Genomic DNA, 20,886 nt, shown 5'->3' on the forward strand with positions numbered 1-20,886 from the left:
TTGGTGGTTTTGCTGGCGGTGAATGAGCTCTACACTGGCGAGCACGGTGACCAAAGTTGAAGTAGAGGATGCATCGGGGTGGTTCACGGCATTGGTGGACCTTGTGACCCGGCGCTAGACACCTAAAACAGCGGTCGGCGGCTCGCTCATGGAAGAGCTCTCGGATGGGTTTGTTGGTTGCTGACAGGGGTCTAAGATGGTGGAACATAGAGATACGCTAAGAGGAAAGCCATTGTTTGGCCTCCTCCTTGCGCGTTCGCTTGGATTTGGCCGTCTCCCACCTATGGCCATCCTCCCACTGATAAGGCAGGGCGGCAGTTGCCGGGAAGGTGAGGCGGGAGGCAAGGGGGGTCTGGCCGCGGCTGGAAAGTGGAGTCGGGGTTTACCTCCATTAGGACCGACGATGATGGACCTCAACTTTGGCCTCATTTCCATCTGCACAGATGCTCTTGGCCCTCCCATCTGTGCAGGCGACGCAGCGGAGGGAAACATCGCCGCGGCACTGTGGGAGCTGCAGCACCCCGGCTGCTGGTTGGAAGTATTACCTTCTTCATCTTGCACACTCCAGGTCTTCGGCGTGGACAGGAGCACCTCAGCTCCTTGAACGACGGTGGTGGTTCCCCTGACGCATCCAGAACCCCGGAGAGGGGCTCCGGGCTAGGGGAGTAGGAGAAGTCAACCAGATCGGGGGGCGGCGAGGTTGGGTTGGGTGGGAATAGGGGCTGCTGGCGGCCGGAGTGGCTTCCTGGCGATGGGGAGGCTGGGGTGCGTGGGTGGGGGGTTCGGCCATTGAGTTTCAGCGTGCCATAACGTATACAAGGAGGTTGGAGTAGACCTCTTCATTATATTTCATATACTTTGTGATTGTGGCAAATTAACTAGTACCAGCAATTAAAAAATAACACAAAGACGTAATATCTTCAGTCTTATGGAAGACACATAAAATACAATACCCAACATCATGCTAGTTTAACCCTCGGTACAACCCGTGCGTGGAGCGGATTACACATGGTGGTGAAAAAGCCATGGTCTGCTTTCAAATCGACCGCTTCCCCTTCGACCGGATGCCACTCGAAGGCCGTGACCAGATTAGCGAGGAAGTACTCCATGTGAAGTGTCGCGTATCCCATTCCCGGGCATATCCTTCGTCCGGCCCCAAACGGCATCATCATCACCTTTGCTGCCTCCTTGGTTCCAATGGTCAACCGTACGCCTTCTCCTTCCCCGCCAGGCATGAACCGGTCCGGAATGAACTCTTCTGGGGATGTCCATATCTATTGTTTTTTAGAAGAAAATGTTGTTTAATTAGATAAAAGCTCAATATAAACCCATACGGTTGTAAAATGTTTCACTTTCTGTTCTCAAGTTCAATTTGGGTTAATTTGTTGGAGCCAGCAAACTATTCAGTTTCTGGAAAGTCCTTAAATGAGCCTCTCCACCAAGATATACGGTATATCGTTTTTAGTACAGAGGAAATATGCAAGAGATGCCATAGAGTTTCAGTTGATTTATTATTATGTCATGTCAGAACTAGCATCCCATGTTAGGAAAAAAGTATAGTTGCGTCATGCTATGTAAAATTGTCTACAAAAGATTGTGGTTTGATGTCTAGGACACTGCAAATGTGTGATTTTGTCTGAATGACTATCACTACGCTGTGTCCTAGAGATGAAACCACGTATTATCGATCCATCTCACAAAATCAACGAATGCAGTGTCTTTGGCCTAAAAGCCAAAAACTTTTATTGTTCTCTAGGCACATTAAAAATGCGACTGCGTAGAGATGCTCAGGTCAACAAATTAGATTGGATTTTATGAACTGAAATGAAACAATATTTATCGGTGTCTGTCTCACAAAATCAACGAATGTGGCGTCTTTGGACTAATAAACCAGAATCTTTTAGTGTTCGGTAGGCACATTAAAAATGTGACTGCGTAGAAATGCTCAGGTCAGGAAATTTAATTATTAGATTCCATGAACTCAAACGAAATACCAGTTTTTTTACAAGCAAATTAAATAGTTTTACTTGTACCTTGCTATCTCTGCCGATTTCTTCCAGAGAGAAGTTGACCAAGGTGCCCCGCGCGACCGTCGTGCTACCGACCACCACGTCGCGGCTCATGTGCCGCTGCACCGAAGGGACCGGCGGGTGCCGCCGCAGCGACTCCATCACCACCGCCCGCAGGTACGCGCACGCCTCGCCGCCGGCCGCCTCGACCTCGCCGTGCAGCCGGCTCTGGATGTCCGGCCGCAGCACAAGGTTCGCCAGCGTCCACTCCAGCACGGCGAGGACCGTCCCCGTCGACGCGCCTAGGTACTCTGAAACGAGGCCCACCATCTCACCGTCGGAGAGCTTCCGCCGCCCGTGTGGGTTTCCTTCGTCCGGGACCTCGAGGTTCAGGAGAGTGTCCACGTACGACGCCGCCGCCGCCGTAGTCGTGCCGCCGGTACATCGCCACTCCTGGCGTCCTCTGATCAACGGGAGATACAGCTCTTCTTGCCTCCGGCGGGAGTGGACCAGCTGTTTCCATCTATCACGGTACAGCAGCCTCGCGACCTGAGCGAATCACAGCATGGATTCAGACGAGCAAAATGTAACCACACGTGCGCGTGCAATAATGGACTGGACGAACCTTCTCGAACGTGGCGAACACTCGGAAGCTGGGGAGGATTCGTAGGAACTCCTGCTGCGCGGCGCGCATGGCCTCGACCAGCGCGCCATCCACGCCGTCGCCGAAGCACGTGGCCGCGTTCAGCGCGAACAGCGCGGCGTACAGGCACTCGCGAACGGGCACGGCGCCGCCGCCGCCTGCGGAGCGCGCTGCGATGCCAGCGACGAGGGCGGCGAGCGCCCGTGCGCGGTGGGGCGCGGCGCGCGCGAGTCCGCGGACGGGGTGGAACGCCTCGGAGGTGAGGTTCCGGCGGAGCGCGACCCAGTGCGGGCCGTACGGCACGGTGGTGATGATCTGCAGCCGGCCGTTGGAGATGATGGTGGTGGCGCCGCCGCCGGCGGGGCGGTCGGAGAAGGCGTCGGCGCGGCGGACGAGCGCGTCCACCGCGACGGCGCTGTCCAGGATGACGGTCGTCGGTATGTCGCCTAGGCGGATGCCAAGCAAGCGGAGGATGGACTCCTTGTTAATCACCGGCCACTTGCTTGCGTTGAGATGCCTGAGGAGATTGCAAAGCACCGCGATTATCAGGGTGGCAACAGAAAGAACGAGGGGTGAGATGACATGTAGAAAGCTGCCTTCCATGCTGAGTTTCTGAGCTCATGCATTTCACAATTCACAACGCGATCGAGCTACATATGCAGTATGCAGATGCGCTCGTACCACCACATTTATATACGTAGATGCTGCAAAAAACAACTTCGTTTAGGAGGAACTTATGGCACTTGTTAATTTGTTGTGATTTTTGCAATAATTGGCATGTACAATTTAAAGGAGAGTATTAATTAAATTGCGTTATTGCTTGATTTTGGTTTCTTAAAAAGTTAATCTCAGTTAGTGCTTTTAGCGCCAAACCGTGTAATCTGAATATGCTGTGAATTATGATTGGATTGTATTGAGCCTTGGAGCATGGTTATATTATATGGAGTACATAGCGACTTGGATACCAGTGATAGATAAAAATTAGAAACATTCTATCCTACTATAATAATAATAATCAGATCCTTCAGATCATTATCCACATACTCTATCTATAGCATGCACAATATAAGAACTAACATAAGAGTCTAACCGGTACAGAATATGACCTGATCGGTTAATCTCAAAGATAATTATATGCAAGTGGCTTGGAAAGTCAGGACTCCGTGAAACCGACAGGACAACTACAGTACATATGCTTTCGCATATACTAGGCAACCACCTCCATTTAAATTTAGAGATGCATCCTGACTATGCCCTGGCTTAAAAGTTATTTTTATCATCAATTAAACTAATTAACCATTTCTGAAAAAATGGTGCTACTATGATATATATTTTTAAGAAACACAAACACATCATTAATGCGCACACAACCATGTTCTAGCTAGATTTCATACTCTTTTAAAAAAATTATTGGTGTCAGCAAGTGACGGGTCCATAGACCCGGGGTCCCCAATGAGCCCGCTTTTCCACAACGCTCGGCCCAACAGGCGGCGCAGCGACAATGCCGCCTGGGCCAGCTCAGATACACGATGCCAGCCGTGACCACGATCCGGCCACCGACCGGCGCCTCCGACCAGAAGGCCTAGTCAGGGCCGCGACGACAGTCCAATCCGACCAAGTTCCCCCAACCGGGGATATGCCTCTGCTTGGACCGACGCACATCGCTCCCTCCCGACCGACACGGTCAGGATCGACCGGGATGACCGAGGATGCCCGCTCGGTATCGGCCCGGGGAGCTGGTGGAGCGGATAAGGGAAGACGCTCAAGTCAACCACCGTACAGAGGACCGTACCTCGCCACGCCCTCCGCACGCAACGCATAGTGCCGCCCTGCCACGTAAGGCAAACACTATGCTACCTGCCCGTCACGACGGAGCGAACTGATGAGATGAACAGGGATGGAGGGCGATGGCCATCCCGTACCCAACGACGTGGGTACTGACAAAATTAGGCAGTGCCCGTGCAAATTTTCTTTCCCTCTCTCTGACTTGTAAGGCTATCCCCTTGAACTATAAAGGGGGCACGCTCTCTCTATCTATCGAAGACTCTTTGGCTCTCTCTCGACACTCCGACGCTCATACGCACTCGAACACTCTCTCCAACACTTAGCGCACGTTTGAGCCTCCGTCACTCTCCTCCACTTGGACCAGAGCACGACCAGGCCTCGAACACCCCCTTCTCCACTCCTCGCTCATTTGTACCCCCACTGCAAACTTCGAGCACCTAGGCTCAAGAATACAATCGACAACCGACCCCCGACTGGACGTAGGGCCCATTGCCTGAACCAGTATAAATCCTGAGTCATTGTGTGCTAGGCCATATCCGATCTAACACACGGCAAACTACGTATATTTACCTGTCGGCCAGATTCCGCACCGACAGTTTGGCACCGTCCGTGGGCAGACCACCGTGCGTTCGCATTTTCGGTCTCGGATGGATCACCTTCCTACCATTCTCGGCATGGCGAGCTTGAGCGAATCGATTTGTTTTGGCTCGCTGGAGTTCCCCACGCCCCCGCTTGGTGGGCTGTGGGCTCCCTCCATCTTTGCACCATTCCAGACCTTCCACTTCGGGTGTCTGAACTTCGCCACCGACCAGCTCGGCATACTCCACCTCCACGAGGAGGCGCTCACCCCTGCGACCCCGGAAGGACGAGCACCCTCCATGGGCCTCGGGCCACTCGACGACCTCGACGTCGAGGCACTCGCGCTCCATCTCGAGTCCATGTTTGGCTCGAACCCCACGATGAGTGACGTGGACATTGTCCTGTACTCGTTGTTCAACACCTTCCGCTAGCTCTCCAGAGGGCCCTTGTTGTCTCCGCCGCGCTTGCCACGCAGCCGGTTCCCCTATGGCCTCACGTCCTCTGCGGACACATACGCATGGGGGCTTCGAAGGGCCATGATGTCGCCCCCTCCCATGTGCGAGTTCGTGGGGATGGCGGGCTACGCCCCCGCCTTCTTCCACAACCTCTGCGATGAAGAGGTCGAAAGCGACGGCTCCAGCATCGGCGACCTAATGGCACCTAGCCGTCCTCTGTCGCGGGAATGCGCTATGGCGGACGCCCCGGAGCAGCCACCGGAGGTGATGGAGTCCTAGCAAACTCACACCCCTCCGGACCCTCACGCGGAGGCTCTGGAGCGTGCGCAGGTGCATGGTGATGAGTTGCGACAGCAGCGGCTGAGCCGGAAGCCACCTGCGCCGGCGCGCCCCATGAAACGCTCTGAGCCACGCGCACGCAACCCGACGGGCGGCGCTCGAGGTTGCACCCACCAAGTCCAGCACAACATGTTGGCTGGAGGAGATGATTCCCCTCTGTTCGCTCGGGCTGGCCAGAACATCGCTACCGCGGTGATGCTTCTGCGCAGCCTCCCCGAGCCCGTCGACCCCCAGGAGCAGGAGATTCACTAGAACCTCAGGGCACTGGTGGAGACCGCCGTCATTCAGCAGGCGGAGAGCTCCGCATTGCGACAGCGGCATGCAGCCTCTTGCCCGACTGGGGCATTAGGGCCACACCTTTCGAATCGCTCTGTCCACCCACCACATAAGCCGCCTCGAGCGGGGTAGGGCACCGCGGTCGCGCCGTAGCCCATCTCGGAACCTGCTCCACAACATCCCCAGGTGTGCGAGCGGCTCGGGCCAACCCGTGACACTCGCAGCATGCCAGGCTCAGCACGACATCGGTGTCAACCGAATGGCGGTGAGCGCGGGCAGCGTGGGCCCTAGCAGGCCCAATGAGGAGTATGAAGGGATGCACCCTAGGTGTGGCTGGCGACCGAGCGACCAGTATGGCGACTGGAGCCCTAGCCTGGACGGTCTGGGACCACAGGCCTTCGGTCGCCGCATCCAGAAAGCGCCATTCCCATCGTGCTTCCGACTGCCCACCAACATCATCAAGTACACTGGGGAGACGAAGCCCGATGTATGGGTTGAAGACTTCCGGCTTGCCTGCCGAGCCGGTGGAGCGGATGATGACTACTTCCTCATCCAGTACCTCCCCATTTGCATAGGGGAGTTTGTTCGGGCATGGCTCGAATTTCTACCACCCAACAGCATCCATGACTGGGCAAGCCTCAAGAAGGTCTTCGTTGCGACGTACATCCATCCCGAGAATTCTTGGGACCTCAAAACCTGCAAGCAGGAGCCCAACAAGTCCCTGCGGGATTACATCCGCAGGTTCTCAAGGCAGTGCAACTTCCTTCCTGATGTCGTCGACATAGATGTCATCAACGCATTCCTCTCCAAAACAACCTGCAAGACCCTAGTCCACAAGCTCGGCTACTTGAATCCCTGTACCACCCGTGACCTGCTCGACATCACCACAAGCCACACCTTCGGCGAGGAGGTGGTCGGGGCAGTCTTCAGCAGTGGTTGAGACAAGGGCTAGGCCAAGCATGAGGCACCTACTAACTGAAGGACAACAACGGCAACATCCTCACCAACTCATGGAACATTGAATAGTTACGTCTTTTCTTTCCCTAGCTCGGTTTTACTGGTCATTTCCATTCAACGCTTGCTCCTACAACACCCTAACTCGAGCACTCTCGGCCTGGGTCGCTCGAGGGCTCCACGAGGGTGCAATACCACCCCCTCTTTACTTTCACGCAATCACGCACTTCGCCCAATCGAAAGGGCGTCCCGTTCCTCTAAGTACCCAAAGTAGCTTACGCTCCAGCCTCCTGATCGATCAAACCCCACCATGACCTACAGTCATGAGCAGCTGAGTCTCGCGGGCCACACCTAGGTTCTAAAGGTTGCGGCCTACGGTCAACAGGCAGGTTTGAAAGGAAAAGGGCAAAAAGCAAAATTACTTAAGGGTAAAAATGAGAGCGGGCGGGACAAGCTCCCCCTCACGATTAAGAAGATTGCGATCACAAAAGAACTTAAATTATTTACTAAGGGGCTCTTAGTCCCCCACGAATTCATTTTGATACAAAAAATAACTATTTCTATGAAATTTTACTACAGCCCCCTCCCCCGATCGCGTCGGCTGGCGGTGTGGCTGGCGGGGACGAAGGCGCCTCAAGTGCGGTCAGGACGGCGCTCAGCTCCAACCCGGCCTCCGCCACTTCAACAGGATTGGTGACGCCTTCTTAGCCCATGCTTGCGGCCTCCACCAAGCGGCAAGCCTCCATCACCCACTGCGCGGTGGTCTGCTCAGCGACCACTTGAGCGTGCGACACCAAGGTCTACCCTAGCTTCTGGATCTCGTTCGTGCTCCACCCGCTAGAGTACCCTCCACAGACGGCCTCGAAGTCCAGGTCGGGGTAGTGGGTCACCACTAACGTCAACACCCCCGATACCCCGTAGAACACGCTGTCAGAGATGAGCGCCCACCACGTCCAGGATCTCCGCGAGCTGGATGGCGGGCGCGCTAGTGCTCGGGCCTCACCCGAGCACCTCAGCGACCACCATCTGCGCCATGTTGCGAAGTTGGTCGAGCTCTGCCTCATAAGCGGTTCACTCCTCCAGAGACTAGGCAAGCGCCTCTGCACTCCGACCGACCGCCGCTCGGGCCGCCTCTAAGTCTGACACCAGGGCTGCACAAAATGCCAAGTCAATAAAAGGCAAAAATGGGTACAATCGCAACTCAAGCTTCCAAGACGGTGAAACTTACCCTCCTTTGCAACATCGGCCGCGCGGCGGTCCTTCTCCGACTACTCTAGCTCCTGCGGAAGAAGGCCAATTTTTTCACCCAACTTTGGTTACGGATGACACAGTTAGGAGCCAGGAAAAGAAGGATCAAAATGATGACCAAGGGTAGGAAAGATACATACCAAGGTGGGCATTTTCACCGATAGGAAGCCCGTGCTCTTGCTGGGTCACCCTCTCACGCAACCAAGCGACCGACACCTCAACCTCGAGTAGTTGTCCCCAAAGCGTGACAACCTCCTGCTCCGACGACAGTGCCCTCTACTCCAAGGATGAAGCCTGCTGCTCGACGTGCCCTCAGGCCATCCGCTTTGCCTCCAGAGCCTCCTAGCGCTCCCCGACCGCCACCTCGGTCTTCGCCAAGCGGGCATGCACCGCGGCAAGCCTCTGCTTGGCAATGGTCGCCCGCTCGACTGCGCGACGCTCCACCTCTTGGGCTCGGTCTTGGAACTCGCGGCGGGCAGCCTCCAGCTCATGAGTGAGCTCATCGACCCGCCGCAACGCCGCCGCCTCCCGCTCCAGCCGACCGTGCTCCTCCCAGAGGAACTGGGACTTGCAGGCTGACATCATCTCCAAGCCCAACAAGACAAGAGCAGGCGCGCTAAGATGACCATTGAATGCCAAGAAATCAAAGACAAGACCAGGATCACAGAAAGCCTACCTCTGCGACACGAGGTAGGTCGACGAACACGGCCTAACGGGCGAGTTTGACCCTCTCTAGGGCCTCCTCGAGCCTCGCCGCGATAAGGGTGAGGTCGGACTGCACCGATAGTCCGCTTCACCCAAGCAGGCCCTAGAGCTCCTGCTCCTTCCCATCGCGGAGCTTGAACTGGGCCTTTCTCGGCTCGCCCAGCTGGGGCCACACCAGCTCGCGGGCCGCTCCTGACCCGCCGAAAGAACCAGCCGCTGTAGCGCCAAGAAACGCTGGCATCACCGCCCGCTCCTAGGACGGCGGGACGCCTGGCTGCGCCACACCGGTGTCCTCCTTGATGTCGGAGAGGATGTCCACCACCAGGATGTCGCAGCTCGCTCGTAACTACTCTCCCTCTGCCCCGACCGCCTTCGGCGCGCCACTCCCAGTCAGGATGGGGAGGTCGCCTACCCAGGCCTAGGTCTCGACCATCTCGGGGGATGGGCTGGCCTTCACCACTGTGACGGCAGGCCCGACCGTGGGCCCTCCAGCCTCCTCCAATCAAGACCAGCCAGGCAAACCATGCGCCCCTCCACCGGGCGAGGCAGGGAGCCTGGCGTCCCTCCTCTCTTCCTCCGCGCCCGGCGGGGAAGGGATCACCAGAGTTGCCGCCGACGCGAGCCCTATCGCTGCCACGGGGACCGCCACGCTCGCGACCGATGGGGGAGAAGCAACCCCCATCAAGGGAGGTCGGGCCACCACCAGCCTACTCCCCCTTTCACCCGTCACGACACGCTCCAAGCTAGGCCCCAACTCCACGTGTAGGGGAGGTGGGGTGATCCCCAGCCGGACCGGTGATCGGCCGCTACAAAAGAAGGTATAAAGAAAGTTAGTCATGCCTAAAAACTTAATCATGCAGACAAAGAAAAGTATGATCACATACCTGAGCGGAAGAGGCTTGAAGGCCCGGTCGGCCTGCGACGAGTCGACCGGATGATGAACGCTCAGGGCTCGCAGCCCGTGCCCCCTCGGGTCAACTAGGGCCGGAGGCGACCCGGTCGACCCCCGACCCGGCTGCGGACAGCTATGGCCACCAGCTCGTGGTGAAACCACAGGAGCAGCCTGCGGGGCGCCCCTCTGCTGGGGACCAGGTGCGCACGCCGACCCTAAGGGTCCTGGCGAGTGATCACGTCCCCCCAACCGACCAACGCGCTCCTCCATGCTTGGTGCAGGGGGGTGCGATGCCAGTGGCACCTCCGAATGGCATGACGACCGCGCCCGCTTTGCTTCTCGGCCACGGGTGGCGTCCTCGCCCGCGGTGCGCTTCCTTGACTCAGGGGTGTCGAAGGGCGCTCCCATAGCACGCGCACCGCTGACAAGCGCGGCCGCAAGCTCACGGCACTCTGCAAGGCAACGGCGGTGCCCCCGTCCTCCTCTGAGGAACTCATGTCATCACCCGACTCCATGGAGTCATCCGACTCGAGCTCTGCCTCCACGTCCTCCTAGCGCTCACCACGGCGGACCCGCCGACTGATCTTCTGGCCCTTGAGGTATTTCCTCTAGCCCTCCTCCTGCTTCTTCTTCTTCTTGGCAAGAGCGACCTCCCTCTAAGCGGCTTGCCGGGCCGTGCCCTTTGCCCCTTTCGGGAGGTGCGGTCAGGACTTGAAACGTTTAAGCCCCTACAAAACAAACGATTTCAGATCAATCGAAAGATCAAAGTGAAAAGAAAGGATCGCATGAAGGAAACGTACCAATTTTGATGGCTAGTTGCCATGGAAGGGTCTAGGCATCCCGTCGAGGGTCAGCTGCTGCCTCGCTTGCAGCACCCGACCAAGACGCCCCCAGTTCTCGTCCCCTGACAACTTTTCCAGCGACGCGCCATCTGGATCTGACACGCCGGAGTACTCCCACATCTGCCATTTTCTCTCCGCCAACGGAGTGATCCGTCGATGGATGAAGGTCACGAAGACCCGCGCCCCGTTGAGGCCCTCCTCCACGCACTCCCGCAGTGCCGCCTCGATGACTTCCAGCCGTTTCAGTTGACCGGAGGTAGGACCCCACGTCCAACTATCTCTCCGCTCCGGCCTCACCCCGGTGAAATTTGGGAATGGAACCTCCGTCGGATTCCTAAGGTAGAACCACTCACCGTGCCACCTCCGATTGGAATCGTTGGGGGAGTATGACGGGTAGGCAAATGATAGCTTGGCCCGCTTCTGCAGAGCGAACCCGCCGTGGGGTGGCTTCGAGCGCCTTCTCTTTCTCGGCCAGAGCCCACCCGCAGAAGATCCGTCGAAAAAGATCTACGTGCGGCTCTATCCTGAGTAAAGCCTCGCAGACGGTGATGAAGCTGGTGATATGCAGCACCCTAGTTGAATTGAGGTGCTGCAGCTGCAATCCTCACTCGTTGAGGAGCCCGCGCAGGAACCAGTGCACGAGGCACCCAAGCCCGCGCTCGTCGAAGGCAAGGAAGGAGACGGATTCATTGGTCCAGGGTTGCAGAACATCTTCCCCCGGCGCAGGAGCCCTCCAGTGCTGCTTCTCCTTCGGCATGAGCAGCCCCTTCTCCACGAAGGTGGCCAGCATGTCCTCCCTCACGGTGGATGGCCTCCAATTCGACATTGCACACCTAGATGGACAAACGAATCAATAAGATCTCCCTCTCCCTCTCTCCACCCTTCTTTCTCCTAAGGTTCATCGAGGCGCGCAAAGGAGCTTGGTGAAAGCAAGAAGGAAGGGGAAGCGGCAGCAAAAGGGAGGCGAAAGGCCGGGGAAAAACCCTCCACCTTCCCCCTTTTTAGTGGGGAAGGCCGCGCAGAGTCCTGACTGATGGTACGTGGCCTGGGCAGGCCCCACCCACTACTGCAACAGAGGCACGAGAAACGAGGCACGATCGCATGCGAACGACCCTCCGCCTTCCTGAGCAGGGTTTGGAGGGGCCCACCACCAAAATCTCCATCGAGAAGAGGCCAGTGGGCCACCCGAGTCGGTCGGGCGGCTTGAGCATCTACCGGGAGACGGGTCAAGGAGCAGTGGAATGCCACATGGGGGCTATGCCGACTCCGTCACGAACGACGGACCCGGATTCCACTCGGACATACCCGTTAGGAGCTCACTGAGCCCGCCACTCAAGCCATCGAGGCAAGTGGCGTTAGCTCAAACCCGCCGGTTGTAGAAACCGCGGATGGGGGCGATGCATAGAAACCCGACCAAGGTAATTTTACCAACCCTTCGTTTTCTTTCCCATTGCAAGAGCATTCATTCATTCATTCATCTCATGCATGCATACATTCATTCATTCATCCATCTCATACCTGCAATCATCGTATCACATTGCTTTGCGTTGTGTCACAAAGCAAAAGTCAGCTCATTCGAAATGAGCCGCAACTGACCGAGGTTCGAAGGCCGGTCTAAGGCCGGTCTACGAAGGACTCGAGGCCGCCTCGCGTCTAACGGAGCTAGGGGGGAAAAGCAGGCGGAGGATGGACTCCTTGTTAATCACCAGCCACTTGCTTGCGTTGAGATGCCTGAGGAGATTGCAAAGCACCGCGATTATCAGGGTGGCAACGGAAAGAACGAGGGGTGAGATGACACGTAGAAAGCTGCCTTCCATGCTGAGTTTCTGAGCTCATGCATTTCACAAATCACAACGCGATCGAGCTACATACGCAGTATGCAGATGCGCTCGTACCACCACATTTATATACGTAGATGCTGCAAAAAACAACTTCGTTTAGGAGGAACTTATGGCACTTGTTAATTTGTTGTGATTTTGCAATAATTGGCATGTACAATTTAAAGGAGAGTATTAATTAAATTGCGTTATTGCTTGATTTTGGTTTCTTAAAAAGTTAATCTCAGTTAGTGCTTTTAGCGCCAAACCGTGTAATCTGAATATGCTGGGAATTATGATTGGATTGTATTGAGCCTTAGAGCATGGTTATATTATATGGAGTACATAGCGACTTGGATACCAGTGATAGATAAAAATTAGAAACATTCTATCCTAAATAATCAGATCCTTCATATCATTATCCACATACTCTATCTATAGCATGCACAATATAAGAACTAACATAAGAGTCTAACCGGAACAGAATATGACCTGATCGGTTAATCTCAAAGATAATTATATGCAAGTGGCTTGGAAAGTCAGGACTCCGTGAAACCGATAGGACAACTACAGTACATATGCTAGGCAACCACCTCCATTTAAATTTAGAGATGCATGCTGACTATGCCCTGGCTTAAAAGTTATTTTTATCATCAATTAACCTAATTAACCATTTCTGAAAAAAATGGTGCTACTATGATATATATTTTTTAAGAAACACAAACACATCGTTAATGCGCACACAACCATGTTCTAACTAGATTTCATAATCTTTTAAAAAAATTATTGGTGTCGGCAAGTGACAGGTCCATAGACCCGGGCTCCCCAATGGGCCTGCTTTTCTGCAATGCTCGGCCCAACAGGTGGCGCAGCGACAATGCGCGCCTGGACCAGCCCAGATACACGACGCCAGGCCGTGACCACGATCCGGCCACCGACCGGCGCCTCCGACCAGAAGGCCTAGTCGGGGCCGGGACCACAGTCCGACTCCGACCAAGTTCCCCCGACCGGGGATATGCCTCTGATCGGACCGACGCACATCGCTTCTAACCGATCGACACGGTTGGGACCGACTGGGATGGCCGACCGGGGACGCCCGCTCGGTATCGGCCCAGGAGCTGGTGGAGCAGATAAGGGAAGACGCTCAAGTCAACCACCGTACAGAGGATCGTACCTCGCCACGTCCTGCGCACGCAACGCATAGTGCCACCCTGCCAGGTAAGGCGAACACTATGCTACCTTCCCGTCACGATGGAGCGACCGGACAAGATGAACAAGGATGGAGGGTGTTGGCCATCCCGTACCCGACGACGTGGGTACTAACAAGATTAGGCAGCGCCCATGCACCTTTTCTCTCCCTCTCTCTGACTTGTAAGGCCGTCCGCTTGAACTATAAAGGAGGGCGCTCTCTCTCTATCTATCGAAGACTCTCTGGCTCTCTCAAGACACTCCGACGATCATACGCACTCGAACACTCTCTCCAACACTTAGCGCACGTTTGAACCCCCGTCAATCTTTTCCACTCGGACCAGAGCACGACTGGGCCTCGAACACCCCCTTCTCTACTCCTCGCTAGTTTGTACCCCCACTGCAAACTGCGAGCACCTGGGTTCAGGAATACAATCGACCGACCAATCCCCGACTGGACGTAGGGCCAATTGCCCGAACCAGTATAAATCCTGAGTCATTGTGTGTTAGGCCATATTCAATCTAACGCGCGGCAAACTACATATATTTACCTGTCGGCTAGATTCCGCAGCGGCAGCAAGTAACAGCATATTGTCGGTGATTATTTGTTACCACTCTGTTCGTTTCAAATTATAGGTCATTTTAATTTTATCCTAAGTTAAATTTGGATAACTTTGATCAAGGTTATAGAAAAATATATTAGCATCTAGAATATCAAATAAATGTACAACGGAAATATATATGATGTTGTAGGTATTTATTTTTTTTATAAACTTGGTCAAAACTAAAGAAGTTTTATTTATGACAAACTAAAATGACTTATAATTTGAAAGGAAGAGAGTAATTTATTTTTACCATTAGAAAATATCCAGATTAAAATGTACGGTAGTCTCTTCCGAAAGTACCACGAGAGACATAATTTAAGTCATGCAAGTACTACTTCCGTCCCATAATATAGCTACTTCTATCATTCAAATTTTGTCCCATAATATAGTTACTTTTAAGTTCCCAAGTGATATATGTGGCCGGAGAGGTCTAAAATACCCTTCATGCATGCAAATTAATTATGCCATGCATATGTGCATGCAAGGTTGCCACCAAATAAATAGGAAATGTATAATTAACCTCTTAATTAGCACATGAAAACTAATGAAGGGTAATATAGACTTTTAATCTACATCCTTAATCTGTCTAAAAAAACTCTAGAATAACTATATTCTAGGATGGAGGGAGTTTATGGTTTGATTTGTTACTAATCTAAGCAATAACAACATCTTACTATGTTAGTGGTTTGCCAATAATGAAACTGTAATGACTTAATTTAAGTCATCCAAGTATATATTATTTGCTAATTTGAGCTGTAATCAGATGCAATAATGAAATTGGCATGCCAAGTAGTAAGATGATTTGAAACTGACTGGAGAGCTAATATAAATGCATGCTTTTTGCATGCATACACCAATAAATAACTGGCGACCCATGAGAAATGAGAGAGGAAAGGACCCATAGAACAGTCCACCGAGCAACCTCCACCTAGGTCAGCCCAATAAGATCCACACACCACATGTCGGTTTATTTGTGCTAGTAAATCTGAGCCGGTATGAATAAGTTATTTGTGCCAGCTCATGATATAAAGCGGTAGTGATAATTTCCCCAAGCGTTATTCATTGGCAAGGATATCTCGAAAATTATTCCTGCATGGAGAATAAGTTATAAGTATCTTTGCCTGCTCCTAACAAAAGATTGGTAAGATAATTTACGAGTTATTCGTGATGGCTCTTGACAAACTTTATATGAAAATTGTAAGTTTTAATGAGATCAACAATTTTCAATTGATTTTTATTTAAATTAATGTAAACATCCAAATAGATGGCTAAAATTTTAGATAAAAGAGTCAAAAGAAATAAAACTACACATTGCACAGCAATGAAGTGAGATGGTTAGGAGAGATGGCCCGATGGTTGAGGCCATGGGATTGAAGCCTAAAAACTACAAGTGCACGTGTTTTGCGTGCAAAATACGTGACTGTGACGTGTTGCGACGAGTGGCTGTGTGTGGTAGCTCTGAGGTGGACTTTTATATTTAGAATTTTTTTGACTGATTTCGTCCAGCCTTTTATATCTAGAATTTTTTTGGCTGATTTCGATCCAACTATCCATTCTAGCTTCTATTACCACGCGGGGGTACGAATGCTCATGAGTATGTGTGTCATCAGGGGTGGACCCAGGGCCCGGCGACCCTGGGCACCTGCTTGGCCTCCAATGAGCGGAAGTGCATTGCATCATAAACTTGCCAGAGGCACATAGCAAGAGCAGACATCACACCATGTCTGCACACTGCATCGTCTACCCAGGCTCAACAAAAAATCCGGGTCATCATTGTATTGTTTGTTCGAACCAGTATAAATGGAAGTTTGGAACCTCACACATGAAGGTTTCTATAGTAACGAGGGACCATGAATGTGATGTGATGGCCCAATTCCACACAAGTGAGATCATATTCTTCCTCGTGATTCCTCACTTTCATCACGGATAATTGCATCAAGTCGGCACGAGTACTCATGACTATGTATGTCATCAACACTGTTGGTTAGAACCAATATAAATGAAAGTTTGTAGCCTAACGTCAGTCTCAGTACACGGTTTTATTTTACAGTTACTAAGATTGAGAACTTGGTATGAGTGTCATGGGATGAAACTTCCCTCTCTTCTGATCAAACTCCCTCTCCTCTCTCCTCATAATGATCTTGCCAAATCAGCAAATTTACTAATATGGTATAAAATTTAATGTTCATGAAACTCCTGGAGAGGGACATAAATGCGATGGCCCAATTCCACATGAGCGCCATCATCTTCTTCCTTGTGATTCCTCACTTCCATCATCACTCTCTAAGCTATCAACCCCACCGAAAACCAATGATAGACCATGGCTCTTCTTCCTCCATCATCAATCGAAATCGGTGCTGCCTTGCTTCACCGTCGCCAACACTCGATGTAACATTCTCTACTACCACCATGGCTAGTGACATCTTGTTGCTCTCCATCGCCCACCTAGCGCTCACCTCGTTAGACCACTCTTCCACCCCGGTCCTCCCGCAGTCCCACTGAATCCGCCTAAATAGTACCACAACAACTCCTGAAATGGAACTTTGGAGTTGAAATCTAAAGAACAAAGGTGGGGAAAGTCGCTGCAGGCGTCGGAGCGAGTAGAGACCATTGGTGCAAGCGGTGCCTAGAGGCGCGACAATGTAGTAGGGTTGAAGGGAAGAAGAAAATTGAGATGATCAAATGTGGCAACCAGATGAGACTAGAGACATGACTCACGAGCACATGCAAATCTTTAAGCTGATACATATGAATTCCTACGAGGAATACATTTTTCACACACATCATAGTCTAACTACGACCACTCCATATCCAAATATAATTCACTTTCTATTCAATATTTTCTTGCGACCGTTAAAAAAATAGCGAATCTTGACTCAACATTTAAGGTAAGTTAATTCAACATTTTACAAGGATCATATAGTAGTCATGTCTGGCTTGCTCGCCATCTCATTGTAACCATCTATCTATTATAACACTAACACGGATTTCAAATAGACAAACAATGAAGGTGTAAGCTAAGTTCTTGCGGAGGATGGAATAGGCACCTAGAACTGTATAGCTTATCGGCCCATTAGATAACTCAATTATGATGGGCCTAATTTTTGTGTAGGTCGTCAGCCCGTTTTAGTAGACAGGGAGGGGTCCTTTTTCTGGGCCAGAGTTTCTCTCAAGCAAGTTCTTCAGTTGGGAAATTACGTGGCCCGTGTTTTGTCTCTTCAGGTTCAGTTGCGGGGCTATCTATTTTACCTTCGTCTCAAATTTTTTTTGGCAATCATACATGCTTTTGTGTTTTGTCAAGTCAACGAGAGTGCCTATCTGTCATTCTGTCTAGTATGTGGCTGTCTGCACATGCAAGATCCGAGATCCGTTCAACACTCAGCAAGACTGACACTAGCTGAAATTCTGTTTATCCGTTTTAAACGCAAAGCATTCTTCTTCCAGAATAAAAGATCGAGCCATTCATGTGACTGATCATGGTCAGACCAAGGAGCTTCTCTTTTCATCGTTGTATATACGGGCTGTGCAGCTTGCTGCCTTACTCTGACCGCAACCACCAGACAGTGAAGCAAGCACCTTTCCAAAATTGCAAATGTGACCCATATGCTATGCGCGTGAGTATCTTTTCCGAGGAATTCGATCAGCAGGAGGCACAATCCTCGCCGGAAACGGGATAGAGGCATAGAGCCAACCCCCTCGCTCTTCAATTCAACTGCTATTCAGTATTCGCTGTACGGGCCCCTCTGCAGTTTTGTTTTCCCTGTCGTCCTTGCTTTCGCATGGATTATTGCTCCTTTGAAAAATCAGGGCATGCAGAACGAGACGGGCGTTGTTGTTGAGCTTTATTTTCAGCACGGTGCCGAGCTACAGCTACAGTGCTTCCGGCGGTGCAAGGCAGGACCAGCACGATGATGGGGATTGCTTGAAGATGTCCAGGACCTCACTCTCTCTTCTCCCTCCGAAATATGACGCCGAGGACTTCTCGACCACATGTCACTGTAACTCACGGAAGATGGTGCAGACTTGCAGCTAGGTAGCTGACACAGTCTCACGGGTGCCGCTGGTCACAATAATCCAGTGACATTGCGGCACTAATCCAGTGCCGTGGCGAGGAACTCAGAAAGGTGCGGCACTGTATCGTAATCAGCAAGTGACCCACCGAGCGGGCACGATCTCCCGTCCCCGTCCCGCGTATAAAACCGCGCCATCGGATCGCTCACCGAGTTCTCTTCTTGGATCGCGCCGCTCCACACACACCCCCACGCCGCAACGACTACTACCAACCACCACCACTGCCCACTGGCCGCGCACCCCGCTCGATCGAGATCGAGGCACGGCCAGGAAGAAGAAGATGCCGCCAGCTCCCCGTCCCAGCCCCGGCGCCCGCGGCGGCGCGGCGACGCCGCCCAGCAAGCCGCAGAGCCCGCTCCGCATCACGCACGACGGCGGGTTCTACGCGCGCCTGCTCACCAAGGAGTCCTCCCTCGGCAACCCGTCCTTCCGCTACTACGGCGCGGGGCCCGGCGCCGTGCCCTTCGTGTGGGAGTCGCAGCCGGGCACTCCCAAGGACGCCTACTCCTCCTCCCGGATGCTGGCCGCGGGCGCCGCCGCGCCGGCCATCACCCCGCCGCCCTCCTACCACCTCCGTGGCGGCGCGGCGCCGGGCCACGGCTCCCGGCGCCACGGCAGGGCCCGCGGCAAGTACTGCGGGTACAAGCTCAGGTGGGTCAAGGTCGGCTTCATCGCCACCGTCTTCCGCCGCCTCGCCTTCGGTAAGTCCTGCAGGTCCTCGGCGGCGGCGGCGGCGTCGGTCAAGTCCTCGTCGTCCACCCGCTGGCTCTTCTCCGGCTCCAGCGCCACCGAAGCCCGCGACCAGGAGTATGGCTGCGGCTACGAGCCGGCGCCGCCGACGAAGAGGGTGCTCTGCCTCGGCATCCGTCCCAGCCCATGGCTCGTGCAGTTCTGCGGCGGCGACCGCAAGGAGCCCGGCTGGGTGTACGGCTGGCGCCCCTAGTCGGCCGGCCGCCGGTCGCTGTCGAGCGAAGCATATGTCCACCGTCCGGTCCGTGTCCATGTCCATGCTAAGTGGTTGATCGGGGCACATCGGGCCGCCCTAATTTAAGTGATCTATAGGAGCTAATTGTTCGTGCATATGGGTGTTCCCTGTTCGATCCGGTGTCCGTCATTGTGCTTGGAAACAAGATAAGGTGAAAGCTGTTCGTTTCGGTCGTTTAGTGCCGTCGTGTTGCCATGGCCGGATATATTGTATACATGCATCTTGTAACTAACACCTCCGGGACGTTTGCTGGTGTTGTCTAGCTAGTGGTGTATGCAATGCATTTTGTCGATCGTGACGGGAGCTGACAGTTCACGTGTTCCGAAACTCTCGGTGTCAGGAGTTCTTCCATCTGCATTTGGGAGGGGTATGTAGCTCTGATGGAGCTAGTTCAGAACTCAGAGCACTGTCTCAAAGTGGCCGGCCGTTTCTCACTAGCTGCAAGTGCTGAGAAGTGAGAGCCTGAGATTGATTAGTTGATCCGACCGGGACCATCTTCCATCCCCTTTCGTAATGCAAAATATCATGAGTAGTATTTAATAAAACTGTATAGCAAGCTTGCACGGTCTTACTGGATCAGTAGAATGTCTAGGCACAGCAATTAGCAAGTGCTTCTTCCATCCTTGAAATATAAAACGTGGTGCGACTTAGTAAAGTCTCAGAAACTGTCTTTCACTCTCAATTGTCAATAACTAGTCCATCAACCCGTGCTCCCGCACGGGCTAATATTTTTAGAAGCTATTGTATTTGAAAATTATTTAGAAATTAAACTCCTAGTTAATAATCAAAATTGATTACCTACTACTCTCTTATTTTTTTCAATACATCAACATAATACTTATATAGATATGTACCTATCTTTGTCCAATTGTGATTGATTTTTAATTAATAATTACTCTATGCACTTTTTCATCCATATTCATACTTTTTCCATTTTGTATCGCACCTCCAATCCTCCATACATTATGTTTAGCATACAAATCAATATTTTTCATCGATTCCTCACGTACATGTATAAATGGTCTAAATGGTGACACTCATCATGTGTATATACTTTAACTTAGTATTTTTATATTAATAATGATATAAATAGGTAATTTAGAATTATATATTAGTTTATTTGTGACATTTATGTATGATGCACATGAAGATAATTAGATTAAGATTTAGATGTTTAATTTAGGTTATTTTTAATAACAACTTACGTGGGTAATATAGATAAAATTTTAGAATGACATTTTAAGTTATGCTTTATAATGATATGTATTAGTAAATTGGATGAAGATTATGGGATTACTTTAGATTATTTTTTATAATAGCTGAGCTCGGTAATTTAGGTATAGGTTTAGAGCTCATTTTTGAATATTTTCACAATGATAGTGGTGGGTAACTTTTTAGAAAATATAATAGATCAATGGCTATGATTATTAGATTTTACAGGATTAGTGTTTCATGTTTTTAATTTTTATGAGAATTTGTCTCTTTTTTTTCTA

At 52.0% G+C, this 20,886-nt stretch overlaps 2 protein-coding genes across 2 annotated transcripts; one reads left to right on the forward strand and one right to left on the reverse strand.

Annotated features, from left to right (window-relative positions):
* Positions 1-824: 824 nt before the first annotated feature.
* On the reverse strand, positions 825-3,255 carry LOC101760271 (cytochrome P450 89A2). The gene is made up of 3 exons (XM_022825231.1): positions 2,635-3,255; positions 2,034-2,558; positions 825-1,274 (listed from the first exon to the last, which is right to left on the reverse strand). The coding sequence occupies exons 1-3, from the start codon at positions 3,253-3,255 to the stop codon at positions 960-962; spliced, it is 1,461 nt and encodes a 486-aa protein (XP_022680966.1). The 3' UTR covers positions 825-959.
* Positions 3,256-18,464: 15,209 nt separating this feature from the next.
* On the forward strand, positions 18,465-19,794 carry LOC101780100. Its single transcript, XM_004961701.4, has one exon. It carries the CDS (start codon positions 18,689-18,691, stop codon positions 19,349-19,351), a length of 663 nt encoding a protein of 220 aa, XP_004961758.1. The 5' UTR covers positions 18,465-18,688; the 3' UTR covers positions 19,352-19,794.
* Positions 19,795-20,886: the final 1,092 nt, after the last annotated feature.

This window comes from Setaria italica, chromosome III (genome assembly GCF_000263155.2).
Source record: "Setaria italica strain Yugu1 chromosome III, Setaria_italica_v2.0, whole genome shotgun sequence".
Taxonomy (NCBI): domain Eukaryota; kingdom Viridiplantae; phylum Streptophyta; class Magnoliopsida; order Poales; family Poaceae; genus Setaria; species Setaria italica.

Bases quoted from the DNA above. Each gene is read 5' to 3' on its own strand.
- LOC101760271 (XM_022825231.1), bottom strand. From the start codon at position 3,255: ATGGAAGGCAGCTTTCTACATGTCATCTCACCCCTCGTTCTTTCTGTT. The intron at 2,559-2,634 runs GTTCGTCCAGTC...TGATTCGCTCAG, and splicing joins TGTTCGCCACGTTCGAGAAG to GTCGCGAGGCTGCTGTACCG. The intron at 1,275-2,033 runs GTACAAGTAAAA...AAAAAACAATAG, and splicing joins AAATCGGCAGAGATAGCAAG to ATATGGACATCCCCAGAAGA.
- LOC101780100 (XM_004961701.4), top strand. From the start codon at position 18,689: ATGCCGCCAGCTCCCCGTCCCAGCCCCGGCGCCCGCGGCGGCGCGGCG.